The 16,927-nt window shown below is 54.8% G+C and overlaps 1 protein-coding gene across 2 annotated transcripts in view; it reads right to left on the reverse strand.

The window, feature by feature from the left end:
- Nucleotides 1-13,016, reverse strand: part of CYTH3 (cytohesin 3) — a 48,955-nt gene extending 35,939 nt beyond the window's left edge. For both annotated transcript variants that reach the window (XM_079770807.1, XM_079770806.1), the window contains exon 1: nucleotides 12,836-13,016. In XM_079770807.1, coding sequence (XP_079626933.1) covers nucleotides 12,836-12,875 — 40 coding nt within the window. In that variant the 5' untranslated portion in view covers nucleotides 12,876-13,016. The remainder of the gene's footprint in view (nucleotides 1-12,835) is intronic.
- Nucleotides 13,017-16,927: the final 3,911 nt, after the last annotated feature.

Here is a 16,927-nt window from a genome sequence, read left to right on the forward strand (position 1 = left end):
CTCGCACAAGGACTCCGGCTGGAAGTGCCCGAGCTGCGCGTATTTACTTAAAAAATGTCAACAACAAATAACAGTGCGGTCCGATGTTTAAACAAACCTCCGTCAGACACAGTCCTCGGAGCACACCACGCGCCCTCGGCGGACTGCGTTCCGCCTGGACCGGGGTCACCGAGATCTCCTGCAGCGGCGGGCCTGACGGCAAACAGGCACAGACTCGGGAATCTCTGCGCACAGACCAGGGCCGGGCCCCTCCGGCCACGGACCCATTCTCCGGGGAGGGTGCCGTGTGGTTATCTCTGCGTGACTCACCCCAGAGACGTCGGCCTCGAGGAGCATCGGCCAGAACGAGAAAGGCAGCCCTCCAGGGTGCGAGGGTCCCCTAGTCCAGATCCCAATGGACAGATGAAAGTAGCCGTCTAGGGAAGGAGGGAAGGAGGGAGAGAGGGAGGGAGGGAGAGAGGGAGGGAGGGAGGACATGTCTAGGGACTAGGAAAAAGGAGCGTCAAAGAAGCAGGCAGAAACCGTCTCATAAATTCAGCCACCCTAAAAGACAGGCTCCCCTTTCCAGCACTTGGGAAGATGTGGGTTAGGATTGCCACCCCAAGCTTAGCCTTTGATCTTAGCCACTGAAGTTGGAATGGCCTTGGCTATCAGTAGCTTCACAACTTTAATTAAGGAATTCCCCGTCACCAGCCTCACCGTGTTTCCTGGGGTCAGAAAGCCTCCAGGCGTTCCATCCGAGGGAGACAGCGGGTGAGGCGGTGGGCAGGGCAGGGCTCCGCAGCCAGGATGAGACTTCTCTCAAGAGGGGGTCTTTTCCCTCCCTCAACCCTGCACAGGTAGCACGGAAATGGGGAGTAAGACTTCTAATGTAGAACGAGCCACAACACTTTTTTTAAAATATATTTTATTGATTTTTTACCGAGAGGAAGGGAGAGGGATAGAGAGTTAGAAACATCGATGAGAGAGAAACATCGATTAGCTGCCTCCTGCACACCCCCCACTGGGGATGTGCCCGCAACCAAGGTACGTGCCCTTGACCGGAATCAAACCCGGGACCCCTCAGTCCGCAGGCTGACGCTCTATCCACTGAGCCAGACCAGTCAGGCCAAGCCACAACACTTCTGAAATTGTCTTTATTATCTCTACGTGCAGGACAGTCCGCTCTTGGCTAGATCACAATGCCTGCCGGGAAGACAGGCAGAACGGCAGCCCCAGACCCCTCCAGAATGGGGGGGCTGGGGGCGGGGCTGGAGGCGGCGAGGAGGGCAACAGAGAGCTTAAACCCCACAACCAAACGTCTAAGCACCGAGCGCAGCAGAACCCAAGGGAAATATCTGCTTATGCTCTTTCCAGATTAAAAAAAAAAAATTAGTCATGTCCTGCATGTCCAGCCAAATCACTGGGCATCTGTGAGGCAGAGCTGCGAGGGTGCCAACCGGGTGTGGGGCCCCCACCCCACCCGGACGCGCCCCCAGGAGAAGGGCTGATGAGCAAGATTTTGAGTCAAGTCCAGTCTGACCCCAGGCAGGAGGAAGGAGGCGGCGGGCATCCAGTTCCTTTTGTGAAATACAAACGTCAGGGCAGCCACTGCTCGTCTTCAGCCTCGCCGCTCTGAATGAGAAAGCGGCACTTTAGGAACTCGTCACTTTGGGGAACGCGCAGGAGACCCTGTGATTCCCGGGAAAATGCGGCGTTTTGGAACATTCGTCCGACATCAGGGCTCTTCCGACATAAGCCAATGAAAGCCTTTTTCCTCTCCCAGGAGCGGGAGCCACCGAGTCAGGCCGCAGCCACGGCCCTCCCCCACGGGCTGCGGCCTCGGCGTGTGAACCGGCCACATGTGAAAGTCACGCCACGGCCAGTTTCCCACACTTCCTACACAAACAGGAGGGAATTCATTCTGTCTCCATGCAAAAAATTTTAATCGAATTACTGGAACTTGGGGGGAAAAAACCCTTTTTGATCATTTTATTTCCTCTCTGCTAAAAACTGAAAGGAAGTCCTGTCTTCTAACAGAATATTAAAAGGCCAACGTCGCCACTTTCAAGGACCGCATTTTAAAAATGTGTTAAAAATACATGTACTCATAAGGAACTGCTGAATGAACCTATTAACGGATTTGTAAGCATGTGAAAATATATTTTGTCTTATTCAAAGTAGGAGAAAGTATTAACCTCAAAAAGAAAACGTAACATGGGTGGGCAGAAGCAGGTGGGAACCCCAGGGCGAGGGAGGCAGTGGGCTGGCCCGGCGGGTCCCTGGATTCAGGCTCGCTTTCTGACCCTCGAAGCCCAGGAGGATGTGCGGATAAAGCTGGCCGGTGATGGCGCACTGACAAGGTGGTAGGCACGTGCCCGGGCACGGTGACCTTCGGAGGGATAAAGCCACAGTCATCAGCAGGACCGGCACGTCTCTCTCCGTTCGAACCACGGGGCCGCCTGGGGGTGTCCCGTGACTCCACGTGCGCTCCATGCGGCGGGATCCTGCTGATGGGTGAGAGTGAAACCGGCGGCTGCGGCGGGGTCAGGCCGGAAGCCTGGGCCGGCTACAGGGAGCAGCTCGGCCCGGCCTCGTAAACAAGGAGGCGTTCACTGTCCCGCCGACAGGAAGTGCGGAGACAGGCAGGCTCCTGGGCCGAGGACCCAGCTGGTCTCGCTCAGCCAGCGAGCGGGGCCGCCAGGCCCGAGGGTCACTGTGGGCGTCAGCTGGCTACCCCACGGGCCCCGCCGAGTCCATCGCAAGGAGAGGGACCGTTTCTGCTTGTCTGTGTTCCTAGGAAGGAAGACACCGTCCCAGGAAGAACCCTGCAAGCGGCCCTCAAGCTCGTTGGCCAGGTCTGGGTTAGACGCCCCTCCTCCCATCGGAGACGAGGAAAAAGGGGCAACCTTGCCTGGGGGTGCTAAGGTGCCCTCCCCCAGGAGTGGGCATCTGTATGAACCAGCACCAGGGCGCTTTACAAGGACGAGGGGGGATGGTCCTGTTTAGGGCAGATACAGCCCCGACATGGCCCCACACTGCTCCGCCGTGGGCAGCAGGGAGTACACCGGGTGATCAAGCCTTCCCCCCGAAATATCTAGAGCCCGTTTTATGGTTTAAAATCAAGGGCTGACATTTAAAAGTTACATTTTGTAGAAAAGAAAACAACTTTTTAATGTTTTTTTAAAACTACCAGCCACCCTAGCACTTAATTTAATTACAGAAACAGCTAGTTACTGCTTTAATGAACCCTCACATTATCAAATTGTGGCTTTAAAAAGAACCTCTAGAATGTAAAATAATAAATGCAACCCAGATGTTCACTGAAAAATGAAAACAAGATTGTTTTTACTTCATAGCAACCAAATAGGTCAACCCATTTCCTCCTCCAGAGAATTCTCAGAGGACCACAAACTCCACGCGGAGAGCATGTGTTTCATATGTATCTGTCCACACAAGAAGGAAGCTCTGCCGTCCAAAACAAACGGAGAATGTTACATGTTCCCATGGAAGTGGGTCTGAAGCGGCAGCCAGGCTCTGTCTGCGCGGGGCCAAACATCTGGACGAAGACTGGAAAAGAGATCGCTCATTACCCAGATATTGGGAAATACTTTTCAATCATCATTAAAATGTCCAGTTTGTATAGCAAGCTGCTGTTTTTATATATCAACTACAGGACTCAGCTTTTCGAGAAGAGGACGATAATTAAAAATAGCTCTGCCGAGAGTTTCAGAGCGGCTGACTGTCCTGTCCGAGCAGGGGTCCCGGTGACTGACTGAGAACACGTCAGCTCAAAGTAAACTTGCCTGCGGAAGTAAGTTACAGACGCCTCCTGGCCAACCCAAGTCTCAGGTGAGTCTTTTCTAAGATTTCCGTAACGCTGAAAGATACTTATCAAAAACAAACAAACCCGTCCTGAACTATCTCCAGCCAAATTGTAAGACGCTACAGAATCGCATGCCCTCTCTATTCTGTCTATTGGGGCATCGACGTGAACTATAAAAAGTGTATAAGCTTAACTTCAAAAATCAGGATGGGGACCCATGTATTTTCTTTTCTTAATCTTCACCTGAGGACACGCTGAGAGACACACCCATCAGTTGCCTTCCTTGCACCTTACGCTTCCCAACTGGCGATCAAACCCGCAAGCCAGGTGTGGGCTCTGACTGGGAATCGAACTGGCAACCCTTCGGCACACAGGATGACGCTCAACCAACTGAGCCACTCGGGCCGGGCACACCCATGTATTTGCTACTCTCACTTAAATGAGTTACTATTTTCCCCCAATTTCAAAGTATTTTTAAACAGCTTTTAGGAAACGCTGGTAAAACCTACTTTTTCACTTCATTTCGCTTCCAAAGTTCCCATAGTCCCAGTCCACAATCGGTACGCCTGCTTCCTACAGGCTCTGCCAGTCACTTCCTCGCACTAACCTCTCCCCGGAGTTCTTCACACGGAGCGAGCGTGTGCCAGCAGCGTGGCTGCCGTCACTCCCCTGGCGGGACGCAGCGCTGCCCCCACAGGAGACTCGCTGAGGAACGCGGTTCCCTTCCCCTCCGTCCTTCCCTCTCCTCTTAACAAACCCCCAGGCAAGGCCCTGGCACAGGCTCTCCGTCCAGCCAGGAACGCTCTCCTCAGCCCACTGGGGTCTAGCCTGCCTTCTCTACACCTTTCACCAAACTGGGTGGTTTTTTAAAAAATACCTTTTGTTGATTTCAGAGAGGAAGGCAACGGAGAGAGAGATAATCATTGGTCAGCTGCCTCCTGTATGGTCCCCGCTGGGGATGGTCGAGCCCCCAACCCGGGCATGTGCCCCGACCAGGAATCAAACCGTGACTTCCTAGTTCATAGGTAGATGCTCAACCACTGAGCCATGCCGGTTGGGCCAAACTGGTTGTTTTCAAGTTCACCAAATCCAGTAGACACTATCCTCATCTTCCTCTGCCTCTCGAGGACATTCCACACAGCTGGCCGCTCTCTCTTCTCAAAACACTCCTGCTCCCTTGGCATCTGCAGTGCCACCCACACCTCAGGGTCTCCCCCCCCCCCCCACCCTGGGGACCGTTTCTCCATCTCCTTCACGGGGTTGTCCTCAGTCCTGGGGTTTTCCTCCTGTCCCTCAACTCTCCCCACGACGTGGTCTCATTCATCCCTCCCCATGACTTAAGAGTCTTCCCCACGTTCATCTCCTGCCCAGACCCGACTTCTAAGCCGCAGACTCACACACAGCAACTGCCTTCCTACCATCGCCACCGGGATCTCCCAGGGACTCGTCCAGCCTTAAAGACCAAAGTGAACCCCTGGGACCCCGCTTCCAGTCAAAGCTGACTGGCTTGTGGCAGACCAGTCCCTCTGCCAGGGACAACTGAAAGAGCTGAACAAATGACAAGCAACAACTGCCTGGAGGCATCGGAGCGCTACCGGTGCAGACAGGACTTGGGGGGCCGGGGTCCCCGAAAGGCGAGCCCCATAACCTGAGCCCCTCTTCTCCTCGATTCACAGCAGACGGGGAGGTCGGAAAGCTAAGCACAAACAAGAGGCGGAGAGTCTGCGCGGCAGCAGAGCCCGCAGCAGTCTGCGGAGGCGGGGGGGGGGGGGCAGAAATTAGAGTTGGGGGGCTGCCAAGTAGAAGAGGCCCTGGAGACACCCTGGCTTCGAGCTGGGACCACCGGAGAGCTACAGCCTAGGAGAAGGGTAAACCAGAAGTAACCCAATCCTCACAATTTTAAAGTGATATTTCCCTACTTCACTGCCTGCCAGAAGGCTCTCTAGAGGAAGACAGCCAGAGTCTCCAATTCTCTCTTCAAACTTTCACACACATTGTGACAATTTAATTAAAGCTTAGCAGGCACCCGGCCAGTGTTGCTCAGTAGTTGAGCCTTGATCCATGAACCAAGAAGTCACTGGTTCAATTCCCAGTCAGGGCACATGCCCGGGTTTCAGGCTCGATGCCCAGGTTGCAGTTTCTCTCTCGTCGCTGTTTTTATCTCTCTGTCCCTCTCCCTTCCTCTCTCCCTAAAATAAATTTGAAAAACATTAAAAAAGAAGAAGAAGCAGCAGCAGCAGCAGCTTGACAGGCAATCTAGAATCAAGATAATATGAATGAAAACCAAGGGTAAAATAGATAATGGAATATGTAAGTATCAGACAGACTTTACAATAATTGTGATTAATAAATTGGTTGTCAAGATAACAATTTTCAGCAGAAAAGAATTAAGAAAACTGAAAAAGACAGTAAGTGAAATTAAGAACTTAGTCAACACGTTTAATAGCAGATTAGATAGAGCTGAAGAGGAAATTAGTACACTGGAATATAGGTCAGAAGAAAATGCACAGAGTGAAGAATGGAGAGATGAAGACAGGAGTCTGAGACAGACAGGACGTGATGAGAAGAGAGAGTCCAAGAAGGAGAAAGGATAAGGAATGTGGCCAAAGTAACGGAAGGAGATAATGACCAAGGGGACTCCAAGTCTACTTCGAGAGCAAGTCTCGTCACGGTGCTATCCAAAGAAGAGCCACCACCAGTCAATCCCAAGCAGGACAGACTCAAAGAAAACCACACCTGGACACCTCACAGGGACACGGCTGAAAGCCAAAGGCACAATGCCTTCCAAAGAACAAGACAGCCCTGGTCGGTGTAGCCCAGTGAACAGAGCTTCCGCCCGCAAACTGAAGGGTCCTGGATTGGATTCCGGTCCAGGGCACGCACCTTGGTTGCAGGTTCCCCAGGCCTGATCGGGGCATGTGCTGGAGGCAACCAATCTATGTGTCTCTCTCACATCGATGTTTCTCTCTGTCTCTCCCTCCCCCTTCCACTCTCTCTAAAAATCAATGGAAAAATATCCTCTGGTGAGGATTAACCAAAAAAATAAAATAAAAGTTGCTTCTAAAACAAAACAAAACAAAAACACAAGGCATGCAGCTGATTTCTCAACAGAAACAACGGAAGCCAGAAGCCAAAGAGATGACCTGTCAGAGCACCTACAACTGCACACCCAGTGAAAACACCCTTTAAAAGTGAGGACAAAATAATGACATCTTGACAAAAACACAAGTGGACCCTCCGAAAGGCCTTCTCCTCTCTAGCTAAGCAGCAGCACCTCCCACAGACGCAGCCAGAAGCCTGGCCATCCTCGATTCCTGAGTTCCCTCACCTCCAACCTCCAAGCTGTCGCGTCCATTTGATTCTCCAGAAATACATCTCGCCGCCCGTAAAGCAATGCAAATTAAAACAGCACATCACTTCTCACTCGGGAGGCAAACGCCAAGAGCCGATTAGCATGCTGAGGATGCTCCTAGGGAGGAAGCAATCTGTCCGTATCTAGGGAAACCGAAACCAAACCTGGAGCCCACCACCTCGAGGCTGGAGATAGGCCGGAGACGAGCTTTCGCGCCTCCGCCCAAGGAAACGAGGCTGAGGCTCACCTTAAGGTTTGTGACAACAGTGCATGACCAACACTCAAGTCCAACACAGGGCAAGGTCCACAGAACCTTCCAGTAGTTACAAGGAATAAACAGCGTCTACAACGCTCAGCGGAACCCCAGCACCTGCTTTCCACTGGTGTGCCCAGGTCCTCTCACCCCCTCCTCCAGCCCCTGTCCCCTCAGCAGCCAGGAGCGCTCTTCGTAAAGAGGCTTCGTGCACAGCGGCTAAGAATACCCTCTGGAGCCCAAAGGCCTGGGTTCGAATCTCAGCTCCACCACCTGCTAGCTGGGAAATCTGAAGCAGGTCACTTGGCTTCCCTATGCCTCGTGTCCCACTTTTTTCTGTCAATATTAAGAACCTAAGAGGGTTACTTTGAAGAGCGAACAGGTTAAAATCTGTAAAGCACACAGGACAGAACCCAACACGGAGAGCAGGATGTAAACATTAGCTACGGTCACTGAAGGTAATCAAATGGCATTCTCCCGCTGAAGACCCTTCCTTTCTCACTGAAACCACCTGTTGTGGCCCCGGGCCTGCCCCCCGCCCCCGCCCCCCCCCCCCCCCCCCGCCTTCATTCTCCGCTCAGGCCACACAAAGCTTCAAGCCTCTGGACACACTCAGCTCCCTCCAGCCCAGTGCCTGCCCTCGGCCCGGTCACTCTACCCTTTAGGCTGCATCTGAGAGGCCCTCCACGAGGCCTTCCCTGGCCAGCTGGCTGTGCCCACACTTCTCCTGCCCCCCATGCCCCACCCACCCTCACTCTCCCCTCGGCCCCTCACAGTCCCTTCAACACGCTTTGCATAACTTGCAGTTATTTCCCATATCCTTTTCTGTCTGTCTCCCCTCTAAACAGCAGCTCCATGCGCTCAGGCAACTCGCCTGCCCTGTTCACAACGCTCCCTCGTGCCAAGCCCAGGACCGCGTCGGTGGGGTGCTGTCAATACTTGCTGAGTAAGTAAACACTCTAGAAAAGAACGCTCTACGCGCTGCCATGTCACTCTGCGAACGTTCCAAAGAACGAGGGGATTCATGTCCTGTGCACGGGCTGAAACACGGGCCCTGTCTTTATAACTTTCCACATGTAAAGGGTGTCTTCTGACCAGTCTACCGCTGTTCTGGAAACGGTGTGCCCACGTGGGGAAAAGTAAAGGCAGACTTCAACTTCTTTTTATTTCAAAAACATTTAAAGCATACAGCGAGGAGTTTCCTTTGCACCTGCATTCCCACCTGCCCAGTGCCCATCACCCTCCCAAGCAGGTAACCCTGTTATTAGTTCCTTGTCTACCTTTCCCGGGAATTTGCATGCACTTCCTTCCTCTCTCTCAGAAAAACAATGGGCATTTTCCTACGCTTTGCTTCTGTAACTCTTTCTAATGAATCCACCCTGTGTTGGACTTGAGTGTTGATCATGCACTGTTGTTAAAACACTTTGCTTCTGTAACTCTTTCTAATGAATCTATAGCCTCCTGGTCCCTTTCCACAACCTCACCACGTCGCTCGCCACCTGTGCACAGGAAGGTTTATCTGGCCAGTTTCCTGAGGAGGGCCCCCCCACCCCCGTTATTGTTCACCTTGTACTGTCACCAGCAAGGCAGGGAACAGTCTCATACCTGTGGTATCTCACACAGGGACAAATATACTTGCAGGCTCAATTCCTAGACCTGGGATGGCTGGGCCAAAGGACTGATACACCTGTCACTTTAAAAGCTGCTGCCCAGTGCCCCTTTATTGATGGGATTCACCCAGAGAGAACCTGGGTTCTCCCTCCTCCTGCCCATCTCCCACCGGAGGCCCCACTGGCCCAACCGACCCCAGGCCAGCGGGCCCAAGGGTCTGGGAAATGCTGCCTGCAGGGCGAGCCCCTCCCCGGGGGGAGGCAAGCAGTGGATCTGAGCCAGCAGGACCCAGGCTGGCGCTGCCCCCTTAAGAGCTGGAACGAATTTACACTCCCACGGCCAACAGATGCTCCCAGGGTGGGGGTTATCGCCTGTCTGACAGGTGAAACCCGGACCCCAACCTTGTGGTAATTTATTTTATTGAGTGAGGCTGAGCATCTCGTCACGTGAGACACACACTGAATCCTCATCTACACAGACTGGTTGGGGCGGGCGGGGGGGGGGGGGTTGGGGGGGAGAATTAAGGGCAAAGCCAGCGAAGTTCTTCACCTCCTCTGCCACAGACGGTCCATTCAGGAACATCAATCAGATTCCCGAACGGAGCACGATGCTGGCAACGAGCCGAACTGGCCAGTCACCTGCCCGGCAGAGACACATCTCAAGGACTGTTTCAGAAAAACCGAATGGCAACCAAGCCCCAAAGCAACCAGCCATACCTTAACTGCACTCCGCACGCACTGTAAGCAACAATGTGTTCTTGTAATCTCATCCCCCCCACTTCCTCCCTGGCACTGCCTTCCAACCATTCATGCCACCCTCCCCGCTCCTTATCGCACTCTGAAAGAACAAATAATAATGCGCTGGACCAAATTTAAATGATGAAAACAGCATATAGGAGTCATTTTTAAACAGTCTTTTAACCCAACCAGCACAGCAGCAAAAAGAGCTTTTAGGTTATCTGTCGCCCCTGCTGTAACTGTTCGAATAGATTATTTGCCCCGTCTTGTAAACAACCTGAGACCGACTTCCCGTAAACAGCGCTGTACTATTACTCTGAAACATACCCCCCCAAAAGTGATGCTTTACAATTGCTGGCAAATGACTGTATGGCCTTTCCGAAGGCCGTACTTTATTTCTTAAAACATGAATTTTAAAGCAAAGCATTTTTTTTTTTAGAAATATGAATGGTAGTAATAACTAAAGAAATGTAAAGAAGTGTGTTAATTTCAAACCCTCCAGTAATCAAGAGTTATATATGAGCACAACTAATTCATACAATAATCACTTATTCAAAAACCTACTTATCCTAAGATTGCCAAACATATTTTTAAGTGCCTTCCATAATGCAAGGAAGAAAGATCTCAATAAACCATATCCATAAAGGTTAAGTGTTTCAATAAGTTACCTGTTCATTCTCGACTGTTCCATGAGGTGGATTAAATCACACATTTAAATAATCAGACCCTTTTCCTACTGCAGGGAACATTTTTTTTATAAGTTCTTTCGTTCAAATTTCAAAGTAATACACATCACTCAGAAACTTGAATACAAAAATTAAGTAAATAAAACATAGTATCACCATTTTTACAGTGTTTAGACCATGATATATAAAACTGCTTTATTTTTTAATGGTTGTAAGACAGTTCATCCAATAAACGTCCCACAATCTACCTCACCGGTCTCCTACTGGGCACTGCTGCTTCCCATTTTCTACTGTTAGGGTGCAATGCACATCTTCACACAGGAAGTACTTCTTCTGAATTTCAAGACTGTATTCCCAGGAGAGAGATGAACCGCCCAAAGACAGTCTTCAGACTTTTCATACTTAACAGCATCCTTCGTTACAGTACTGAGGGCCGATACTCTTCTGGGCCACTGGCTTCCTTTTCCCAATCTTTAAACCTACTTTTACTTCCAAGCCTGCTGCATTCCTTGACTCACTCAAAGAGCCAGAGAGATTTCCCAAACAGAACTGCCAACAGGGAACATAGGCTACTTGTTATAATATGGTCATAGCGAGCAACTCTGTACGGGCCAGGTGGGCACTAGAAGTATCAAGGGGTCACTTGGTAAATTATGTGCCTGTACACCTGACACAAATACAAAATACTAAATACCAACTGGAACTGAAAAATAAAAATGGGGGAGAGGGGAGAGGTACATCATGTTTTAAACTTGGAAATCAGTGAAATGTTTTTATTTGAAATCCAGATTCCCAGAAGGAAAGTGCACCACCCAGGTCACACACACACTTCTCAGCCTTTTTCAAGCCAAGACTGACTGAAGACTGGCCACAGGTCCCAAGATTCAGCACATATACAAAAATAAAACTTTATAAATGTTTAAAAAAGAAAATTTAAAAAAAAGATGTTTGTCAAACATCACAAAACTTTTTTTAAATCTATAAACAGAACTAAAAGTCACCCATCACACACCACCACCACCACCACCCAGGAAGTCACCAAGCCAGCGGGCTACTGGGACTCCAACGCCCACCGCTCCCCTCTTCCCGGTGTGTCCGCCTTTCTCAGCAGGGGGAGCCGCGCGGGGCCTGCTCCCCACCCCGGGGACCCGCTCCCCATCCCGGGGGCCTGCTCCCCACCCCGGGGCGCCCCTGGCTTCGCCCCTGGCTTCGGCAGCCAGGCGGGCGGAGGGCTGGCCAGCGGGCTCCGTCCCCGGGCGCTTTCTCGCACCAACAACACGCCCACGCGGGGCCGCCGCGCCGCCCCGGCTCGCGGAAGGCCACGCCGCCGCCAGCTCCCTCCGCCCGGCGCGGGCCGCGTGCTCGCCGGCGCCGACCCACCTGCGCGGCGGAGGCTCTGCACGCACCTGGCCGAGCGCTGCGCCGGAGCCTCGGCGGCTGAGTGGCACCGGCAGCTGCCCGCCGCCGCCGGTAATGACGGTGTTTTTCCCAAACGCTCCCTTACTCCCAGGGGCGCGGGTGACCCGGTCTGTCCGCGGAAAGGAGGTCCGGAGTCAAAACACAGAGATCCTCAACGTGGGGTCCTCCCGTAAAACTGCGGGGGGGACCCCTGTGCTCCCCAAACCCAGGGCCCACTCCCCACCCAGCACGCTGTCCTCCTTCACGGCGTAACCCGCCACAGGACACACCGGCCCCCCGTGTCCACCAAGTAATTCACACCAAGTGCGGCTCCGGCGGCGGCGGGCGGCGGGCGGGGGCCGGCCGGGGGTCCCCGCTCCGGGCGGGGCGGGGACGGACTTCGGTTTCGCGAACTCGGTCACGGGTCCCGTTTCATCAAATGCGTGCGCGCCAGCGGCCCCTCCTCGCCGGAGCGACCTCCCCGACCACTTCGGACCTCCCGCCGAGGCGACTGTCACCATTCCCAACCCGGTCCCCGCGCCCGCCCCTCCGGCACCCGGAGGGTCCCCAACTCAAAACTTTCCCCGCTCACCTCCCGGGACTCCCCTCTCCCCACCGCGGGGAACGGCGCTGAGGGTGCTCCCGCGGCCGGGCTCCGGAGGGCGTGGACGCCCTTGGTGACAAGAGGCGGGGAAGGTCGCCCCCAAGGCGCCCTGCCCCCGGAGAGGGACCCCCGAGCCCGGCCAGAGACCCCGAGCTGCTCCCACCGGCTCGGCGGCGACCCCGCCCGTCCCTCCCCGAAGCCCCCGGACCCTCGACTCGGTCGCCGGGCCCGGCGCGCCGCGGGCCTGGGCGGTCGCCAGCCGGCACCAGCGCCGCCGGGACCCCGTCTCCCCGGGCGCTCCAGGGCCCTCGACCCCCGACCTCGGACCCGCGCGTCCGCGAGCCCCACCCCAGGCCTCCAGCCCGGCCGGCCACACCTCCGACACTCACCGCCGCCCTCGCCGCCGCCGCCGCCGCCGTCTTCGTCCATCTTGAGGCCGCTCCCGCTGCCGGCAAGCCCGGAGCCGGCGCGCGAGGGGCCGCGGGCGGGGGCGCCGCGGGTGCAGAGCGCGGGCGGCCGGGCGGCTCCAGCAGCGCGCGGGCCGGGTCGCGGCCGGACTCCTCCCGCCGGGCGGGGCGCTCGCGCTGGGCGCCGCCGTCACGTGACGCGCAGGCCCCGCCCCCGGTCGCGGTGGGCGGGGCCTCGCCGCGCGGCCACGCCCTGCCCTCTCGGTCCGGGCCGGGCGACGCCGAGACGCGCCCGCTGAAGGCAAACCGGGCGCGCGTGGACACCTGCCGAGCCACCGCCTGGGGTCGGCCGTGGGGTCCGGACACGGGGACGCCCACGCTGCCCAGCCCGGCGGCGCGGGGTCCTCCTCGCACGTGCGCTCAGGAGAAAAGATCCGGACGCGCACGTCTTCCCAAGTCAGGCCTCCCTCCTGCGACCCCGAGACGTTTCCAGAGAAATCCCGGCCTTGCAGCTCTCAGAGAGAGAATGGAGGCGCTCCTCTGCCGGCGAGGGGCGCGCTTTAAAATGGACACAGGGAAAGGCTCTTTAATGGGCGGCCTCACGAGGCCCCATCCGGCGCCCCTGGGGCCCACCCCCGGCTCCGCAGGCACGGGCCTGCGTGGCCTCAGATGCCCTCGCAGTTTCCCTCCCGGCCGGCTCCCTTGGGAAGCTGCCAGCCGCCCTGGGTCCTGGCGCAGGAGGCGCTCTGAGCTCTGATTCAGTGTCCCGTGGGCACAGCCAGGGTCCCGGGCGCGGGCCTCCCGCACAGAAGGCCTCGGCCCGCCCTGCCCCGGGGTCTGCGGTGAGTCCCCCGTCTCCCCGCACAGCTCGCTTCCGGCAACGCCTCCGAAGCAGCAGCCGGTGCGGCCCTCCCTGCCCAGCCTTTCTGTTCTCTTCGCTTGAACTAAATTGCATTAAAGAAAAGAAAACGTTGTAATGGAGGAGTTAATTCATCCCTAACGTAATTTCCCAGCAACTGTTTCGTATTTACCAATGGCCCATGGAGTGGAAGGATCCTGCTGTCATTCATCAAAGTGGACAGTGTTCACCTTTTTGTTCGAGGCTGTGGGATGATTCCCAAGAATTGAGTCTCCTGATATCCCAAGAATTAAACTGCCCAGCTTCTGAAACCCCCAGGCACACTTCCGCGTGCAGATAAGATGTTTGGCAGCTTATGTGACAAGTATGCAACTGAAAACGGGTCTGAGCGTCAGGAGATGTAGGTTTGAGATTTGGCTTCCTGGTCTGATCCCCCCGTCAGATTGGTCGTCTTGGAGATAACGCTGTACTTACTGAGAAAAATGATAGCACACTTGGAACTTGTGGCAGCTTGGTGTATTGGAGACAACGCTGTCACCCACTGACATACCCAGCCAGGGCAGAACTTGGTGTGAGATAGGCGCTTCGATGCTGTGGATTATAAATGCTTTTAAATGTCAGTTCCTAATTCTTTAGGTTTCTTAGGATGTGATCCATTGGTGCTTCTCTCAGAGTTTGAATCTGAAAATTGCTTAATTTCCATCAGAATAAAGCACAGCCCAGTTATTTGTGGACAGAATATGATATTATCCCCACAGCTAACCCTGAGCTTCCATTTCGACAAAGCCTGCAAAAATGTTGGGAGAACAGGGCATTCAGTGTCGTGTCTGCACTTGAGTGGAGAAATGGAAGACTTCGAAACCTTCACTACTCCAATGAATTAATATCTAATGGAAAAGTTCCCTCATCGGCTCACAGGCAGGTGCCCTCACATACAGGAACATCAAGAATCCTCGTTATCCACCAAGGTAGGCACTCACTTTATACCCAGCTTATGGGTGGTTGACTCAGGTGTTGAACGCTTTATAAGTACCTTTTTGAGGAAAACAACTCATGCAGGAGACATCACCCCAAGATAACAAGTGTTAAATAAATCCTGGTTCCAGCCTGGCCTGTGTGACTCAGTGGTTGATCATGGACCCATGAACCAGGAGGTCACAGTTCAATTCCCGGTCAGGGCACGTGCCTGGGTTTCGGGCTCGATCCCCAGTGTGGGGCGTGCAGGTGGCAGCCGATCCATGATTCTCTCCCCTCATTGATGTTCCTGTCTCTCTCTCCCTCTCGTTTTCTCTCTGACATCAATAAAAATATTTTTTTAAAGAAAAAGAAAACAACCTGCTGAGGTCCGTTTCTTCCTGGTTGGCTGGGAAGAGCCGCCCCAGCTGCTCCCAGACCCTGCACAGACCAGATCCCGTCTCCCCGGATGCTGGTCAAGAAACGCACAGACCGCAGCGACCGCTGGCAGACGGGAGCCTTGACTAATCCCTCACATCTGCTCGGGGGTCTGGCCCAGCCCGGGGAAGGCGCACACGGCAGCCGGCTCGCGGTCATGAAAGGAAAGCAATGTCTTCTGAAATCTAATTTCGTCTCGGACAGAAAACATCTCATTGGGATGGAGATGATCCTGTGCAGACCACCGCTCTCCACTCGGCCGGGTCCAAGTGTCAAGTCACATACGCATTAAATTTTCAAAAGTCCAGACGTGGCGTCCTTCCCAGCGCCCCGTCTCCCTGCCCCGTCGTTCGATGCCCCCTGCCTCCGTTCTGTGCCCCCCCCGCCCGCCCCCCCTCTGCAATCCACACAATTGACATCAGGCCTCTGGCCTCACGTGACCCAGGGCAGCTTCGTTCCTTTTAGATTGATTAGTGACTCTGACGGCTTTTGCAAGAACAAAAGCGGTCAAATTCCTCATTAGTGGTAAACTCGGAAAAAATAATTTGGCCACCACATCAAGCTATTTGCCTTCAGAGGAAAAGCATTGCACCCGCGCGAAGCAGCCTCCGTATTGAGAGTTACCCCACACAAGGTGCCTTCTGTAGTAATCTAAAGCTGGGTTATTTTTGCCTAGTTCTTCATTTTTGTAGTCTGTCCCTGGCCTACTAAAAACAAACCTATTTTCTTTTGTTCCGCTGAGAAACGTCCCCTCCTTACGTCGGCCTGGACCTGCAGCGTGCAGCTTGAAGTCATCAGGCAAATCCGTCACGGGGCAGAGCGTCCTCTCGGACGGACAATTAAAAAGAAAAAGGGTGAAAATGATAAACAGGAGGACATAGAACATCTGTCTGTGATCGCGGGCCTCTGACCAGCGTGCTCCCAGCCAGCAGCCGAGTGACAGCACAGCATCCATCACGGAGCTGCGGGACCCGGAGGTCCCACTGTGCCCAATAAATGACTGCGACGCGCTAGGGTGGCGAGAGCCAGCCATGAGGTCAGGGCAGCTGCTCTCTTTGTCGGAGGCCACGTAGCCCCCAGTGAGGCCGTGAGGTCCCCGCCCTGACCATCCCAGCCCGCACACCTCTGGCAACTGGATGATGCAGCACCTCCCTGCCTGGACTGTGTGACCTGGGGCAAGTGGCCTCACCTCTCTGTGCCCTCGTGTCAGCAGAAGGGGGAGTGGGCGCCTGGACCTCCACCCTCCTCGAGCTGAAAGGCGGCACCCAATGCCCCTCTCCCCAGAACTGTCAGGGTCAGAGAATGCCCAGCAGGGAAGGCGGACTTTCACGGCAGCCAGGCAGGAACGGGCCCTCTCCCGCCCCGTGGCTGCTGCAGGAGGCGGTCCAGTAAGGACTCTGACCCCAAGGAGAGACAAGGCCAGCTGCCCCTGTGGTCCCGGTGGAGGCCATGTGGGGAGCAGTAACGAAGCACCCCAGCCCCTCCCAGCCAGGAGGGATCAGCAGAGGCCGGGTGAGGGGGCGGGGCGGCTGAACTTGGCTCTCTTCTCAGCAATACGGAGGGGCCCTTTCCCCAAACCAGATGCCCGCAGGGGCCCAGGGGAGAACCCAGACTTCCACCCCACCTGGGGCTCCCCATGGAGCCGGCCTTCTCCTGTCCCTTCCCAGGGGTCTGACCTGGTCTCTGAAGGTCCCTCCCTCTTTGGGGGGGGCCCCCCTACACTGCCCCGGAGGACCCTAAGTGGGTGGAGCTGCCTGGGAAAGGGCACAGAGAGCAACAGAAGTTTTAACCTCACGAAAAAGACCCCACAACATGTAGTGGCT

Source organism: Cnephaeus nilssonii (genome assembly GCF_951640355.1).
Source record: "Cnephaeus nilssonii genome assembly, chromosome: 5".
NCBI lineage: Eukaryota > Metazoa > Chordata > Mammalia > Chiroptera > Vespertilionidae > Cnephaeus > Cnephaeus nilssonii.